We start from the raw sequence: 18099 nt of genomic DNA, 5'->3' as shown, positions 1-18099 counted from the left end.
ATTAGAGGGTGGATTGCAGTTCCACATTGTTTTTATCCTTTTTTGTTGTTGTTAAAGAAAAGTGGGATAGAAATGATAGTAAATACATTCATAAAAAAACACACACACACAGTGCAAGCCTGAAGCTGCTTCGCTACAAGTAGCCCCCCTGAGCTCAGGGGTGTTGCTCTCGAGTAGTGCTCACTGATGATCACAAACATACCATAGAACTCAGGAGCCTGTCTTACATTAACTCCAGTAATCCCTTTAATCCAAATGGCCTGTTCTTGGAAGCTGTAATTTCAGGAAAGGATTTGGCATGTGTGTAATAACTTACAAGAGAGTAACTTAGAATCCTAGAATCCTAGAATAGTAGGGTTGGAAGGGGCCTATAAGACCATCAAGTCCAACACCCTGCTGAATGCAAGAATCCATCCCAGACAGATGGCTGTCCGGCTTCATCTTGAATGCCTCCAGTGTGGGAGAGCCCACCACCTCCCTAGGGAATTGGTTCCATTGCCGTATTGCTCTAACAGTCAGGAAGTTTTTCCTGATGTTCAGCCAGAATCTGGCTTCCTGCAACTTGAGCCCATGATTCCGTGTTCTGCACTCTGGGATGATCGAGAAGAGATCCTGGCCTTCCTCTCTGTGACAACCTTTCAAGTCCTTGAAGGGCACTAGCGCTATGATATCTCCCTTCAGTCCCTGCAATAGTAGGGTTGGAAGGGGCCTACAAGACCATCGAGTCCAACCCCCTGCTCAATGCAGGAATCCAAGTCAAAGCATCCCTGACAGATGGCTGTCCAGCTTCATCTTGAATGCCTCCAGTGTGGGAGAGCCCACCACCTCCCTAGGTCATTGGTTCCATTGTCGTATTGCTCTAACAGTCAGGAAGCTTTTCCTTATGTTCAGCCGGAATCTGGCTTCCTGTAATTTGAGCCCCTATTCCGTGTCCTGCACTCTGGGATGATTGAGAAGACATCCTGGCCTTCCTCTCTGTGACAGCATTTCAAGTACTTGAAGAGCACTATTGTATCTCCCTTCAGTCTTTTCTTCTCAAGGCCAAACATGCCCAGTTCATTCAGTCTCACAAGGCTTAGGTGAACACATTCCTTTTATATGCACAAACGTGTGTGTGTATTTACGGGATGGAATAGATGTGGCTCCCCATGGAGATCGCCTCCCCCAAGTAGGGTAGACAAGTCTCCTACTTTACTGAGGACAGTTCTCTCTTTGAAAAGCTGTCAGAGGACAGAACTCTACTTAAGGTGTCCTCTGTTTGAAGAAGGACTGTCCAGTCAGAGCCTGGTATACATACAAAGAACCCTAAGAAGGGAGAGTGCCCAGGGCCTCAAAGCTGCTCATCAACAGCTGACTGAGTGGCCACAAAGGTCACCTGGTTATAAGGATGCTGGAGAAATTCGAGACGGACTAAAATGAGCTCAGATTTCTAAGAATATGACCTGAGGAATCCACTGCAGACTGACCCGCTTGGGCTGTGCGGAGTTCATGAACTTTTGGATCTTTTTTTTTGTTTGTTTTTTTACTTTTCTGAAATGTACACATATTTATTCGCAGGAAAATACGTACGTTTTTGCTGGGACCAGTAAATATACGCAGGGAAAAGTTGAATGGAATAGGGGACAATATGCTAAATGTTACATACTAAGGTCAATTATGGGAATTATTACATACGGAATTATATGCGTTACGAACGATGAAAAAAATATTTTGCATCCGTCTGTGAGTGGACAATGGAACAAAAGATGCCTGACAATCCGCGAAGCAGAGACAGCGCAAGTTTAACACAATCCATACATCCCTGCCTGGTCACAGTCTTCCCTGCTAGGGTGAGATGTATTGTATTTCTCTTTAAACTACAGCAGTTCTTCTACACTTGCATTGATACCTCTAAATCAGCCTGTGCAAACGTGATGCAAATCTGTATACGCTTTTGGGGGGGCCATGTGTAAGTGGCCAACCTACCGCCAAGCTATCTGTACTTTCCGGTAGCTATGCGAAGTCACTGAAGAGCATCCAAGTGAGTGCATGAGGGCATCAAAAGTTTCCAGTCTGTGCCCTCCTCAGTTGCTCCTAACAACTAAAGGCGGTTAGCAGGGGGAATGAAGTCCTTGCATTGAACACATTCTCTGTTTGCATTAAATGGAGGGAGAGGGAGTAGAAGGGGCAAGGCCCACATGTGGTGATAGGCAGTGAGTCTAGGGCCGCATGTGTGCCCAGGTGCCCATACATTTTATTGTTGTTCAGTCACCAGGCCTTCCTGTCCTGCGCTCTCTCCCGGAGCGTGCTCAAGTCCATATTCATTGCACCAGTGATGCTATCTATGCCCATACATACACACATGCATACATAGACTCGTGTGCACACCCACGCTCATACACGCACACACGCACTCATGCACTCATCCGCATGCACATACCTCCAGGGCCACAGGTGTGCACAGGTGCACATATGTACATGTACACCCCCCCAATGCATGCAGATGCACATACTCATATGCTCACTCTTGAGTGGGATTGCTGGAGGGAGGAAGAAGGTTAAAACCTAAAGTTTCTTTGCCCCCAGTCAAGGAAACGGCAATCTTGATGAGGATCGCAAGTGGGGGAGGCTTTAGCTTTGCCCCTCCGTCCAGCGATCCTGCTCAGATGTATGTGTGTTTGCGCTTGATGGTATGTGACTGCAGTGACAGTCTGTCCTGTGCAAGCAGGCATTTCAGGGCTACTCTGCCTTTAAAAACTGTCCTTGCAGTTTCTGCCCCCACCCCTCTTTTATAACTCCCTATTCTGCATGGGTGGGGGATTTTTGGTGAATTTTCTGTTAATTAGCTAGCTTCTGTTCCCTGCTTAAGAGGTGCTTTAATTATTAATTTCCTTTATTTAATTTTGTTTTTTCTCTTTTCACAATAAAAGGGGGGGTGGGAGAGACAAAAAAAAGAATAAAAAGAAACCAGAAATTAAGTCACCCCCATGGGTGTGTGTGTGTGTAAAATAGAAAGCGATCAGTTCATCACTAATTACCCAACCACACTAAAAAAAAGAAGTAAAATAGGCAGATTTTAGAAGAAGGAAGCTTTTAATTAATGTTGCAAGGGGTCTTTGCTGAATGGGAATTACTTGCGAGTAAACAACAACAACAAAACAATATAGAAGGATCTTGGCCATGGGCACAGGCATTGCATGATATATACTCATATCAAACTCGTTCTCCAAGTGCTGATCCTTACACAGTCAAAACTGCACCATCCACACACAAGAGGGAGGTATCAGCAGACTTGGGGAGGCCATCTCAGCCACTGCCAAACTACTCATTGGAGGAAGGGTAGAATTAAGAAATAAAATAATACAGATTTTCATGACTCTTCCTCTGAAATTTGTTTCACATGGATGCCATCTTTGTCTTTTAGAGAAAAAGAACAAAATTTATTGCCCTTGATTTCCTCACTGAATGGTTATACAAGTAAGTTACTTATAGCTTTCAAGATTAAACATTCATAATTATTCTGTTGTTGTTGTTTGCACATAATGGATGGAAATGTGCGTGTTTTTCCTTTCTAATTATATCTTTTTAATCTTAACTTTTCAGCCACAACCCAAAGAGGAAAGATGAACCATTCGTAGAATTCTTTGAGATCCCTTTTGTGAAAGATTGGCTAAAGGACCAGTAAGTCAATTAATCCATTTATCCAATCCAGTCAACAGACCTCACACATATGCGTCAGTTTAACATACAGAAGTAAGAGTTCACAAACATAGATCAAATACTTTGATTAATACCCAAAATCAACATCACATTTAAAAGTTTATCTTGCATTCTCATTGCTCTTAGCAAAACTTTAGCTACAGTTCTGTGATAAACTCATTTATAAAAGAAAGAAAAAAGCCCAACATAATATTGAGATGCTCTTCCAGGATACAAAGTGCCAGACCAGTAAGTATTGCTTGGGATTCAGAGCTTCCCCTTGTCCTGCCTCCTACCCTGCAAATGTCGATGAAATGCAGTAAAATGGTTCCCTTTCAATTTCCTTTATGTGTGTAACAAAGACTCTCTGACATGCATGCTAATTTGGTAGCCACCTTGTTCCCAGGCATTTTGTCCTAGGTTAATTTGCACAGAAATTGGAAGGGAGAATGCTCAACGATTCATTATTCTGAAGAACAGGGGATTTTTTAAAATAGCCTGCTGTTATTATGAATCTCTTTATGGTAATGAACAAATATTGTTTTCTAGCACAACAGTTTTAAACATTGCCCTTTGCAGGATTACACTGATAAGAAATTGTTTCTGCAAAGCGCAACCCAACTTATCTCAAAATGGTAAAAAGAGAGTGCCTTTTTCTGCTGCAAAGCATCTGTAATTATGATAGGACTGTCAAGGCATACTGTTTGATAAAGCCTCATTGTCTTTTCTCTTTAAATTAGTTTTAGAAGATAATCTGACTTGTATGTGAGTTTGGGAATCTAACTTGTGAACAGCATCCCTGGAAAACTGTATCTGTGCAAAAATGAGGATTGGTAACCTCTGGCTCTATATACATCTTTCTCCCTGCATATATGGCTCTCGGAATAGGCAGCCAGCCACACATGCAAGGGTCCACTTGAATGACAACCATGTTGAGGGTAGGGATGTCAGAGAAATCCGCAACGGAACCAAATGAGTTTGGATTTTTATGCATCCGACCTGCGGATTCTGCAGTGGACCGGCTTTCCCCCTGTTGGGTGGATTCTGCAGACTTGCAGACCACTTTTTTGACTTTCGGGAGTTTTCTGCAAATTTCGTCGGAGAAAAATACACATTTTGTCCAAAAAACCTGGCCAAAAATGCACATTTCCCCCATAGGTTAAAGTGTGAAAATGCACATTTAAGGGGAATTTGTGCATGTTGTGGGAATTTGCACATTTTTGCATGTGCGAATTTGCGCAAATGCGAATTTGTGCAAATTCGGAAACAGAAAACATCAATTCCATCGATGGGTGGAGGATGGTACAAAAGGCCCCTGACAGCCTGTGAAACACTGACAGAACAGATATTTCACAAGCCATATATTTTTACACAAATTGAGGGTGCTACACATGGCTAGATGCTCTCATGGAATGCCCCCCACCATGCTGGGAGCCCACAGTGTTTTAGCCATACTAGAACAGGCCCTTGATAGGCCAAAGCCCTGACTGGCTTAATGTCAGAGGGCACAGCCCCACCCCCTGGCTGATGCATCTGACCACAGGTCCCTTCCCCAATAACTGACTGTTCTGCAGGGAAAGGACTGAACTCATCGTCATCTCACCTGTCAGAAATTAGCTCTGGGGCTATCGTAGAGTCCACTGTCCTCCAATGCGATTGTCCCCCCAGAGCTGCACCCACAGCTCTCTCCAACTCTTTCTCACTCCCTCCATAGCTGTATTTTGTCTCCCAGAGCCTAGTATCTGGAAGATCTCTCCTGTCTCGCTTATAATGGCATGGGGACAGAGCTCCAGGGATTTAGCCATGATGGTCAGTTTCAAAGGTAAGGCAGTAGGTGGTCCAAACCCAGGAAGGTCCAGAGAGGAGCAAGAGAAAAACAAGGCAGAGAGCTGGTGCACAGCCATTGTTCCAGCACTCTGTGCCTTTAAAGCATTGCCACCTAAGGAAAGCTCTACTCACAAGTAGTGCCTTGCTCACAAGTATACATTTACTTATGAGGAATCCTTACTCCCCAGGCACTTCTGTGTCTGGTAGCTGGCCAAGCCTGCACCTGTAGCTGCCTGCGCTCTCTGGGGCTAAGTGGCCACTCAGCGTCTGCCCCTGAGTCTGAGAGGGAGCTAAGTGATTCTTGAGGAGAAGATACAATGTGTGTCTCCCCGAGGGCCCAGGATCCCCCTGATCTGCCTCAAGGTCCCTCGGCACAGGCAGCTCCCCTATGATGTTTGGCTTGGAGGGTTGCAGGGCATTCTCGGAAGAGGAGTCCTCCAGAAGGACATGACATCTCCTGACCATTCTTTTGGGCTGGCTGCAGGTTTCCTACTCTTGCCTCCCCCTTCCTTGCTGTTTTCTTTTTTTGGGGGGGTGCTTTTTAAAGGACTCCTGGGCTGGCTGAAGATCAAAGCTACCAAGAAATGCAAGCAGCTTGATTTTTGACACATACCATTGCAAACCTCTGGTGGAGATTGCTATGACTGTGTGGGTGTGAGTTCTGGGCCATGGGCAGCAGTTTGAGGTGAGCTGGGACCCAGAAGCCATGAGACGGAGCCAGAAGTCAGGACCGAAGAGCAAGTCAAGAAGCAGGATCGAGAAGCAAGCTGAAAGTCAGAACCGAAGGGTAACCAAAGGTTACAGGAACATACCAGAGCCCCAGGAGATCTTGTTTCTCTACCGAGGCTTTGCTAGAACAGAAAGGCCTCTTATAGTCCTTCCTGTCAGGGGGATCCAATGACCAGCTTGCGTGGGTGGAGTCAATCCAGGGCCTGAGGATGCTACCTTGAATAGGCAGATCCTGCAGCATGCAATTTGGTGGTTTACCATACGGGGCAGCAGCATACAAACCCAAAGTTTGCTGTATGGGTGATGGGGGATGACATGTGTGAATCAGACCACAACATGTATCCAGAGCTCTTTCACACATTGCAGCTTTATTCAAGGTATATGCTTTTCCTGCAATCCTGTTATAGTTGCAGTTCAGTCCAGAGACCGGCCGTGCACACGTCCAGAAGCTAGTAGTTATGTGCACACAGTTTCCTCATGGCTTATCAAAGAAATGGGATCACGCTCACAGGAGGCTGTGGTACATCTTTAATATCGTGATTCAGTCCTCCATAGGACACACTGTGTGGAATGCTGCCGGAAAGGGATTGAACATACACATCCTTCAAGGATAATATAAGATGAATGAGATGCTTCAGAAACATTGGGTGGGTGAGGGATGTAATAGGAGGAGTGTTATGTAATATTTAGCTGTGTTTATTCAGATTCAACTGCAGCATCACAAAGAGAATGAAAGGAAATAGCTTGCATTTCTGCATTTGTGCGGTTTCCTGTGCCACCTGCCCACGGCCAGCTGGTACATGGGCATTTGACCAGGGTTACAAGAGCCCTTCAGTTTGTTTGTATTGTGAAGTACCTTGAAGCTTCCTCTTGTTGAGCTTTTTGTCACCTGCTCTTATCCTCTGAATTCTCAGAGTTTAACTCCATCCATCCATCCATCCATCCTACAGGAGCTGATGTTCGTTCCTTTGTTCTTCTAATGAATTGCAGAATAGCAGCTTGCTTTTTTGCAGGCAAACATGTACGCAGAGCAACGTTCTGGCTTCCTCCTCATTTCTCCTTTTCATATTCTAATTGACTAAAGTCTGCTAGTCTCAGCTGCCTTTGCAGTTGACATCACGCTCAGTTGGCCTATAGGGCTAATTTTGCACGGGTGACTGGCTTTCTGTCTGTCTGTCTCTCTCCCTTTCCACAAAGTGCTGTGCTTCTACAGGCTTTTTGGTATTTCGGCGGTCTGCCCTTACTCCAGCATGCACCATACACATTTGTTTTCAACTCTCCTCTTGGTCCCAATGATGTGGCTGTCATGGAGCTAGAGTTTGAGAACAGGGATGCCGTTGGTCACTTGACAAAGCCACTCTTCTTGATACCATGGAAGAGACATGGGCGCCGTACGAGAAAGCAAGTGGGCCAGTTTTAAAGCAGGCCTGTGCGTTTATGGAATATCAGGTGCTTGTGGGTCTTGGGTGAACCCCCCCACTCCAACTCCACAGATAGGTAACTTTAGACTCTGGACTTAATGGTCTTACGTGCCCCCCCACCTTTAGATGGTAACATGTATCACTTCATTTACCTAAAAATTTGTAGAAACCAGCCTTGCTGCATTGGGGGCTCCCTCTGCTAATTCTGCTGAGTGGGGCCCTGGACCTCTGCCCCAAAGTCCTGCCCTGTGGCACACCAGTGGCCCATGAAATGTAGCATTAAGAAGCATGGCGGCTGGGGTTGGGCTACCTACATCTGCCAAGAATATTGACATGAGATTGAACCACTGGATAGAGTGTGAAGCAGAGGCCTTCACACCTACGTTACTGAAGGGAGCCCAACGTGGCCACAGTGGTACAGGCTCTAGTAACCTCCAGACTGGATTACTGCAATGCAGTCTGTGTGGAGCTGTCCTTAAGGCTGATCCGGAAGCTGACGTTAGGGCAGAACTCAGCAGTTTGGCTGTTGTCGGGAGCTGCTCCTTTTCAGTGTGCAACTCCTTCGCTGAGGGAACTGCACTGGCTGCCTTTTTCCTACTGGGCCAGGTTTAAGGTTTTGGTACTAGTGTACAAAGCCCTAAACAATGCAGGACCAGGATACTTGAGAGAGTGCTTTCTCCCTTATCAAACTGCCTGATTACTGAGATCATCAGAGGGCATACTTCTGGTGGTTCCACATGGACCTATGGCCTGACTGGAGTCTACCCAGAGAAGAGCCTTCTGTGTGGTGGCTCCCCCCCTGTGGAACTCCCTGTCTCAAGGTCAGGCAGGTGCCAACACTATGTTGTGTCCAGCACCTCCAGAAAACATCTTTATTCCAGGAAGCCCTCCTTGACTGACCAGCCATGGGTTTTATCGATACTCCGTTTTTTAAAAAAACAAACACCCACACAATTTTTAATATGGAGTTTTATTTCTTTGATCTTTTTAAAATCATTTTTTATTGTTCACTGCTCTGGAATCTGTTCAGATGTGGAGCAGTATATTAATGCTGCAAAAAATAATAAACTTGAGATACAATGAAGTTATTACATAAGAAAAGTATTGTTATCATTAATAATAATAATAATAATAATAATAATAATAATAATAATATCCCACTCTCCCTCTAAGTAACTCAGGGTGGCTTACAAAGTTCTCCCCATCCCACTTTATCCTCTCAATAACCCTGTGAGGTTGGCTAGGTTGAGCAACAGTGACTGGCCAAAGGTCGCTCCATGAACGTCATTGCTTAGTGGGGATCTGAACTCAGGTCTCCCAATCCTGGTTGAACACTCTGACCATTACACCACACTAGTTATCCTCACACCTCACGGGGGAGGAATGACAACTGGGGCAACTTTCTAGTCAGGAACATAGCTGCAGGAAAGCCTGTGAGAATCTAGCCCCCTCAGGGATATATCCCAAGCTCCACTCTAAATTTTCATCATTTGCTTTACAAAGTCAGTCCCTAGCTCTTTCACTCAGGAAGGCATCCAAGAAAAACATGGACAACAGATATTGCTCAGTAGAGCAGCTCCCGCCTTCCCATACTTTGGCCAACAAGCGCAAAGGCACTGGGATAACTGACAAGCAGTCAACATTCTGAGAAAAAATTGACGGTGTTGAGTAGGTTTAGCCTGGAGAAGAGAAAATTAAGAGGCGATATGATAGCCGTCTTCAAATATGTGAAGGGTTATCAGCTTCAGGATGAAGCTGGACCGCTATCAAGGATGCTTTGACTTAGATTCCTGCATTGAGCAGGGGGTTGGACTTGATGGTCTTATAGGCCCCTTCCAACCCTACTATTCTATGATTCTGTATAGATCAGGGGTACAGAACCTTGGGTCTGGGAACAAACTCCCACCCTCCTGGATTCTCCAAATATCAATGCCCCCTGGCCCCACCCCCTTCCTCCGACCACCAATTGTTTTGTGATTTCCCAGCTTTTGTGCAGCTCCCCCCCTTCTAAACAATTGAAATGACTCTTTTAAGGATTATTTACTGGCAATAAGAGTGTTAGCCCTGCTCCTTTTGCCTTTGGCCACCACTGGAATGCAGCCCCCAAGAGCCACTCTGAAATTGAATTTTACCCTCAGGCTGAAAGAAGTTCTGCACCCCTGATAAAGATGATGGAGCAAATTTGTTTTCTGTTGTTCCAAAGGGGTAGGACCCAAACCAACGGGTTCAAGTGACAAGAAAGGAGATTTCGACTAAACATTAGGAAGAGCTTCCCAGATGTACAAGCTGTTCAGCAGTTACACAGACAGCCCCAGACAGCGGTGGGCTCTCCTTCATTAGGGGTTTTGAAACAGAGGCTGGACAGTCAGTGGATATAGCATTGGCAGAAGTTTGGACTGGATAACCTTTGAAGTCCTTTCCAACTCTATCATTCTACTTATTTTCAAATGGTACCCCATTTATATTTCATGATGATCAAATCATGCCAAGTAACTTTAAAACATATTAGGCAGCTTCTGGTTTGATCATGGCTGCACTGCAATGATTCTCTACTCCTTTGGGCCCCTCCACCACAAAACATCTGACCATGGGGACTGCAAGAGCAGCATAGAAAGGGGGAAGGATTGTGATGGACGGGGAAAGTACAAGAGGCTGAGGGAGGCAGAATACTCCCCCCCCCCCATGGCCATCTTTTTTTTAATCATGAAAATGTATTTTATTTCAAAATAAGGTTAACAAAATAAAGACAACAAACAGAAGAAGAAAAACATACATAATAACTCAATATCACTAAAGAAACAAAAGAATTCACTAATTATAAATCTTAGTCTATAACTGATGTGCTTCTGGAACATCTACAATAAAACCTCCTAAGTAGCAGCTCAAAACCTAATGAAAACTACCTTCTCTCTCTAAATGTTTGACATTCCTCTCTCCGTTAGCAAGTGGAGTTTTTCCTTTCTGGCTGAACTAACGAGCTGCAAATCTATTGCATGCAAATCTATTGCCGTCTGTGACCACTTTGGTTACATGTTATTTGCTGCTCCTCTGTCCTGTGCCTGTTTTTGATTTCACAACTTAAAATAAAACAAATTAAAGATATCCTGTAAAGCCCTTCTGGCTAAGATTTGTCATCTTGTATGTCAGTAAAATGCTCAGCAGATCCCCCCTACTATCACACTGGAAATAACAACAGGAAGAGATTACTTTCTGGTCTAGACGTCCATGTGAAAATCCAGATGAGCCCCCCCCCCGCCCCCCTTGTATCAGGGAAGATGCTGCATGCATTGAGCGTGCTCTGTCTCTAAATATACTGGAACAAGAATCACTGCAGGAGCTAAAGCGTTAGATTGTCAGGCACAGTGAATGTCAAAGTCCACCCAGCATGTTTGGCCTAGATTAACGCCTGCATTATCCATGCGCAAATCTATACTCTAGCGTTCACCAAGGCAACCTCCCCCAAACCCCTCCAACCTTAACCAAAGCCTTAATCTTAAACAATAATAATAATGGGCATAAGAATTTGCTAATTATCATCCCCTTTTGTTTGTCCCCCAGTGTCCAGTCATCAGAGGTATACCATCTTTGAACAGGGAGGTGCCGTATAGCTATTACAAGTGATTACAGAAAAGAAAAGCTGTAAAAGACTGCAGCAATATTTAATTCCCAATATAATTGTGTTCCCAACACATTTCAAGAGACTTCTCTTCGTCAAGGGCAATTAAATTCTTCAAAGTTTCCAAATGATACTCTGAACTCTCTGCTTCTAACTCAGTACTGGAAGGCCTTGTTGTATGGAGAGTAGACTCACAGGAGAGCTAAGACAGATCTTGGAAATCTGCCTGTGGGTATCTCAAGAATTTTCGGATCGCCAGATTTGAGCCACATCTGTTAAGAGGGGAGAATTTCATCAACCTTTCCATAAATGTATCCCCAAAGGAAAAAGGGTATTTTGTGGGTTAATTAATGTCTTATGCTGACAGTATTACAATGCAGCATTGGAGACGAGGTCACATAAATCAGTGTTCCATCTCTCGCCTTAGTCGTGATTTCCTTCCAGGGGGTAAATAGTCCTTAATTACTTCTTCACATGTGCTTCTCTTTGGGCTTTGCATGGCAATGCAACCGCAATATAGTCTCCTTTCTAAACAAGCTGCAGCTGCCCCTTGCTGCAGCTTGCTCTACAATCGCAGTTTCTTCATCCAACAAGCAGCCAGATATTTCCTCATGCAGAGATTGGAAACACCATCCTGAATGGTACCGTATCCATCGTCTAGACAGCCCTATTTATATGCCCAGCCAGCCCCCTTTCACAGTGCAATACAGTTCCTTGGTTTGGAAGCGATCATCTTCTTGGCCAGCGGTCCCCTCCTATTTATGTGTCTTAATACCACATGATCCACAAGTCTGGGATTGTACAGGGATGGGCACAAAAGATAGCCGTGACCCCGGGTGCTGCCTGGATCTTGCCCTGAGGGGATGGGAGAAGAAGCAGACGCAACTTGATGATGAGCTATCACTGTCTTGTTCCCAGTGGTGGCCTCTCCTTCCCTCAACTGCCACCAGAAGGACTTCCCAGGAACATCTTGCCCCTGAGGGGATGGCTGAAGAAAGAGATTAAGCTTGAACTGAAAAGAAAGAGAAGCTGCATAAAAAATGAAGAAAGAAAAGTGGAACAAGCCAGCAAAGAACAGGCCAATCCAGAAGGACAATAGATGCAGAGCAAACCTGAGTACAGTTGGTTCCAGAATAAGTATAATTCCAATCCATCTGGGCAACTGAATCAAGCATCGTCATGCATTTTTCCTCCTCCTTCCCTACCCTTTTCCTCACATCCTGTGCCTTTTTAGATTGTAAGCTGGAGGGAAGGGGCTGTCTAATTATTGAATTGTGTAAACCACTCTGGGAGCCTTTTGACTGAAGAGCAGGATAAAAATGCTTTGAACAAACAAACAAATAAATAACGCAGATACAGAGAATAATATGCATAGGTCTGTCTGGAGAAGGTCAAAGGAAAGCATGCACTATGGAACACAGGACTCTCCAAATAACTGCAGTGCAGTGAAGGCTGGTGGCTCCTATGTCAGTGGGGTGGTGAATCCCCTCTGGGCTTCAGTCAGAACTCTAAAGGAGCTATACAGGGTGCTGAACCCTACCCCCAAATGGGTTCAGCAGCTTGGATAACTCCTTTAGAGTTCTGGCTGGTTCTGACTAAAACCCAGCGTGGGTTCACCATCCCACTGACATAGGAGCCACCATCCTTCACTGCTGCAATGTAGAACTTAGCTGGGCCAACTAATTGCTGTGAGTTTTCCCCCAAACCCTTTCAAAACTAATCTTTTAAAAAGCCCTTGCAGCCCGTTCCAGCTCAAGCAAGCTGTGTTTTCTGTAGACAGTGGCCCTACATTTGCATAATGTTCTGTTAATCCCAATTAAGCCTGGCTGTTCCAGAGCAAAGTGCAATTTCTCAGACACCGTGAACAATGGGACGAAACTTTTTAAAAGCAATGTAATCATTGACAATGAAGGAGAATGGAAACAGTGCTAGAAAACCCTTCAGCTGAAATCTTCCCTGAAACCTTTACGCAATATAGGTTGGGTACCGATCAGCGTTCGGTGGATCACATTTAATTTTGGAATAAAGGCACAGCATACATTCTCAGTGCATTTGCTTGTCAGCTCTGATTCGTCTTGTAGTGTCACAGCTGTCTCCTGCCACAAATAACTTATTCCCTCTTTCCCAGTTCACTGCTGATGGGCTCTTGGCTCCACTCATATTCTATTTTTATTTGACCTGAAGCCAATTGCCAATATTCCTGCAGACAAAATGGACCTGGCGTAACTTCTGCTCCTTCAAATCAGCCTGCTGAAATGATTGATATCTCCTGGTGACTACCCGCCTCAACGTTTAGCCCTTCTCCATTTGACTTGATTTACACATGCCTTTTCTACATTGGTCTTGGATCAGAGCCCTGACAGGTCCTCATGATTTGAAAACGAAGCCCGTTGAGGTGGCTGGAGTTCATTTTGCAAGGTTAGGCAAGGCGATCTTGCGTTTCCCTAGAAAAAGGATAACGGGATAGAAAACATTTGGTGCAGGTGCTGGCAGATTTGATTACCTGAGGCTTTCTTTTGGAAAAAAAAGAAGGTGATGTTGAGAGCACCAGTGAGCATAATAGTCGTGGCAAACTGTAAAGCCATGGTCAATAAACGCAGAGGTTCCCAAACCTTTTCAGCAAGCCCCCTTCAGAGACAACAACCAAGAGCCTTGTGGCGCCTTAAAACATTAAAAGCGCTCACTCGATTGTGTGTGAGAGATTTTAATTTTTAATACCATGCTTTCCCACATTAAATCTCTAGCATATGATGGGATACAATGCCAAATACTGCTTAAAAAATAGGCGTGTTTGTGTGTGTGTGTGTGTGTGTGTGTGTGTGTGTGACCCAAAATGTCATGCGATTTTCAAACAAAAAGTATTTGCTTCAGTCCTAGGCCCCCGATTCCGCTTTCTCTGCTGCTAACAGAGGAAGAAGCAGGCAACATAATTCAATCATTCTGGAGAGGTTATCGGGTAAGAGTCATCTATAATTATTTAGTTTGATGTTGAGTCTGTGCGACTGTGGAGGCCCTAGGGAAAACCCCTTACATAAATTTTAAGTAGCAGGTGCTATAAATATCCATGGAGACACTGATGGTTGCAGTAGTGTTTGCATAGGGTCTGTCTCGTGATGGAGAACTGTTCATGGGAGACGGAGGTGACAACGTAGTACTCTTTGTATTTGTTGCACAACAAAGACGTCAAGAGGCAAAATGGCCTCAATCAGGGGCAAGGCCGGCCCTATCGTTAGGCAGAGTGAGGTGATCACCTCAGGCGACAGAAGCCTGGGGGACTATGGTGGCAGCCTCTAGGCTGTCCCTCATGAATTCTCTGACCCCCTCAATTGGAGGGCAAAGCTGTGTACACCGCACAACCTGTCCTTGGCCCCCTAAGCTAGCTGCTGCCTCAGGTGCAGCAGAGGATACTATCCCATAGCCAATGTTGATGTAAGATTCAACACCCCACCCTCTTCCACTGAGTGTCTGTACATGGTCCGCAGAGTGTGTGTGTGTGTGGGGGTGCCATCTTGTCCTTTGCCTCAGGCAGCAAAATGTCTTGGGCACGCCCTGCTGAGGGATGAGGAGCTTCTTCTCTCTGACCTCCATTTTGCATGTTGTCCTTGTTTGGCAAGAAGTCGCTCGATAATATTCCCAAGTCTCATGTCTGAGCAAGTGAATCGGTGTGGAGGAGAGCAGGGGCGAGTGGAATCCACTGAGGCAACAGGACAGGGGAAAAAAACAAAGAATGGGATGCTGAACTGTTCGGGAGGAGAAAAGAGGTGGGGGAGGGAGAAGGAGAGACAGAGAACACACTGGAAGGAAAGGGAGTGAGGGAAACCAGGAATGTAGGAAGCTCCAGTGGAGGCTGGTGGCTCCAGTGCTAGTTAATGCACTTCGGGTTTCAGTCAGAACCAATCAGAACTCTAAAGGAGCTATCCAAGATATGAAGCTCCTTTAGAGTTCTGACTGAACCCAGAGTGGATTCACTGCCCCACTGACATTGGAGCCACCAGCCTCCACTGGGAAGCTGCTTCATACCAGGTCAGCCCAGTTGCCCTTCTAGCCTGGCATTTCCTGCTGTCTGATTGGCAGGAGTTCTCCAGCGTCTGGACCTGCCACGAGGCAGAGTGAGGTGTCCGCTGCAGGCTGCAGACACTGCTGGGCGGAGAGGGATGGGAAGTTGTTGGAGTGGGGCAAAAAAACAAGAACAAGAATGGGATGGCACCACAACCAAGAAAAAAGGAGGAGGAACTCCAGATGCCCAAAGAGGATCGGTTTGTAGGTGTTGGGGGGACAGAGGCGTGTGTGCTGTGGGGCCTCCCTGCACCCGCTAAAGCAGCCTGCTGCCTTCTGGTGCAGTGGAGGACGCCATCCCGTTGCCAGCGGTAAAGTAAGACTCAACTGCTAGTCCAGGTGTCTTCTGCACATGGAATAGGGAGTGTCATTTTGCCCTCTGCCTCGGGCAGCAAAAGGTCTTGATCTGGCTCTGCTCCTGTTCCCTGCTTGGTCCAGCTCTGCTCCTGTTTCCTTCACCTGCTACCTCAGGGCCAACTACAGGCTGAGATGTTGGCCCCTGCATGTTTTGCATTGTGTTGGTTTATTTGGTTTTGCTAAGCTAAACAACAGTTAGGGAGGAGGTGTGTGAATGGGGAGGGATGGGATCTACCCCCTGTCCCTGGCTGTGCTCCCGATTTGGATTGCCCTGCCTCTTTCTGAGGCTGCGCTTTGTCTTGGGAAGGAAACTGCCATCAGTGCCAATCAGTTCTGCAAACTGATGCAGAAGTGGGATGGAGCAAACTTGTGCTTGGACAAATGTGAACTGTTAGAGAAAGCGAAACAGACCCATTTGTCCATCTGTACCCAGAAGCACTTGTCTGGCTGGCGTGAGAAACAGGAGCCTGGACTTAGATGGTCCTTTGGTCTGATCCAGCAGGACTCTCGGTCAATGTCATTCAATGATCTCGGTCAATGTCACTCAGGAATGTTATTTGCAGTAATATACTGTTATACTTGTTGCCCTGTGTTGCTCTCTGCTCAAGTGCTAGAGAACAGATGTGATCTGGGAAAAAAAGGGGGGGACACCAAATACCAGTCAACCAACAGGAAGCCCCCTTGCAGCTTAACTATCACCCCCCCTTCCCCTCGGCGTAATGGGATCTTTCCTATTCATTTAATGGACCTATTCATTTAATGGACAACTAGCACTGCATGCAACATAGAGCTACTTCAAAAGTTATCTCCAAAAGGTTCCTGTTTCATAGCCCTGACTATGAAACAGGACTATGGTTTCTCTGGTATTTCTAGAACAAATGAGCACACAACCATTCTTTAGTGACATTGTCTTGCATCTCGATGTTCTCGTCTGGTAGAAAAGAAAAGAAAACCAGAACAGCCTTAATATGATGCCATTGTCTAGCAGTGTTTGAATTCAGTGGTCCTTGCTCTGCTGTGTAGCTCTGTGATCTTCTCCAAAGAATCAGCTCATTATAAAGTCCTTTCATTCAAAAGATGTAAGCTACCTTTTCTCAGAATCTGCCATCTTTTATTCAAAAGGTACTCCACATAGGCCAGCCTAATACAGATTATCTCTTTGGATTTCCATGTTACGTGCAATAATGTTCCTATCAACTGTGTGTTGTTCATGACATTATTATATTAAGAAGTTTCTGCAGTCTGCTGTGAACCTTGATTCAAGGGAGTCATCAAAATGGCACTTCGGTGTTTTTGCTTCCTGTCTATGCAGTGTTACACTTTCAGAACTGCTAACTGAAAGTGCCATTCTGTACATGTGCGCTTGAAAGTCAGTCCCATTGTGTTCAAGGAAACTTATTCCCAGATAAATAGGTACAGAATCGCAGCCTTAAAAAACCTGGCTAGCAGTTATTGGGAGATTCTTTCTTAAGGTGATTTAGTACAGCAAGGGTAGAAATTAGAAAACAATGGAGATCAGAGAACAGAAGCATGGGGAAATAAAATACACAAGTATGCCATTCTGTATTGGCCCCAGGAGTGTAGCCAAGTCATTTATAGTGTTAGAGGGGCCTAGAGATCCATAATGCTGGCTTAAGTTCATTATTGGTGCAATTCCCATGCTAGTAAGCCTCTGAGCACATGCAGATGAGTCAAAAGGCCGATAACAGCCTTCTTGGTGCATGCCTTGCTAATGAGGAGAGTCTTTATCTCTGATATGCCTGGGAAGCAAAGTCTGTTTTACAGGTGGCCGTGCCTGAGAACCAAACACTTCTAGCTGATGCTGAGAATGAACGCTAGGGGTGTGTGCTGCTGAAACGCTGCTTATTGCTAACCTGTAGAGTATAAGACCCATGTACCCAGTGGCTTGGGGTTCAGAGAAGCTGTCTGAGCCAACCATTGGGTACGCCTGTGTGCTGTAAGTTACCCTGTAAAGTACTCCTTGTAAGCAAACGTTTGAGTCTGATTTCTCACTATCTTGGCACCTTTAACCTAAGAGTTCAATGCCCACGGCTGGGGGCAACACACATTCTAGCTAAGTTAACTCATTATATGAGATCTAAAGAAGTCAGGCAGACCACAGTGTAATCCATGTATTGAAAACTGGCAACCATTTATTAAAGTGGAGAAGCAAAACATAGTTCTCTGTAAATGTAACTCACGATATGTACTTCACTACTGGGTCTCCAACCTGGTGACTGTGGGCACTAATGTTTCCATTTCCATGGGAACCTCTCTTGGTATCCAGCAGGCTTCCTACCCCTCCTATTTTTTCTTCTTGTAGGGTTTTTTAACCAGCCATGCCCACCATGGTAGCCATTTTGTAAATGGCAGCCATTTTGTGAGAGCACCCACAACATTCTCTCAACATTCCAA

At 45.3% G+C, this 18099-nt stretch overlaps 1 protein-coding gene across 5 annotated transcripts in view; it reads left to right on the top strand.

Moving 5' to 3' along the window:
- IQCK (IQ motif containing K) overlaps nucleotides 1-18099 on the top strand; it is a 79969-nt gene that overhangs the window by 28948 nt on the left and 32922 nt on the right. For all 5 annotated transcript variants that reach the window (XM_084818585.1, XM_084818584.1, XM_084818587.1 and 2 more), the window contains 3 exons: nucleotides 3404-3456; nucleotides 3583-3660; nucleotides 14143-14227. In XM_084818585.1, coding sequence (XP_084674711.1) covers nucleotides 3404-3456; nucleotides 3583-3660; nucleotides 14143-14227 — 216 coding nt within the window. The remainder of the gene's footprint in view (nucleotides 1-3403; nucleotides 3457-3582; nucleotides 3661-14142; nucleotides 14228-18099) is intronic.

The sequence above is a fragment of the Heloderma suspectum genome, chromosome 12 (genome assembly GCF_057233095.1).
Source record: "Heloderma suspectum isolate Gila_16-S chromosome 12, 16-S_ref, whole genome shotgun sequence".
Lineage (NCBI taxonomy): Eukaryota > Metazoa > Chordata > Lepidosauria > Squamata > Helodermatidae > Heloderma > Heloderma suspectum.
The sequence above is the reverse complement of the archived record's forward strand: the minus strand, read 5'-3'. Positions and strand labels throughout refer to the sequence as shown.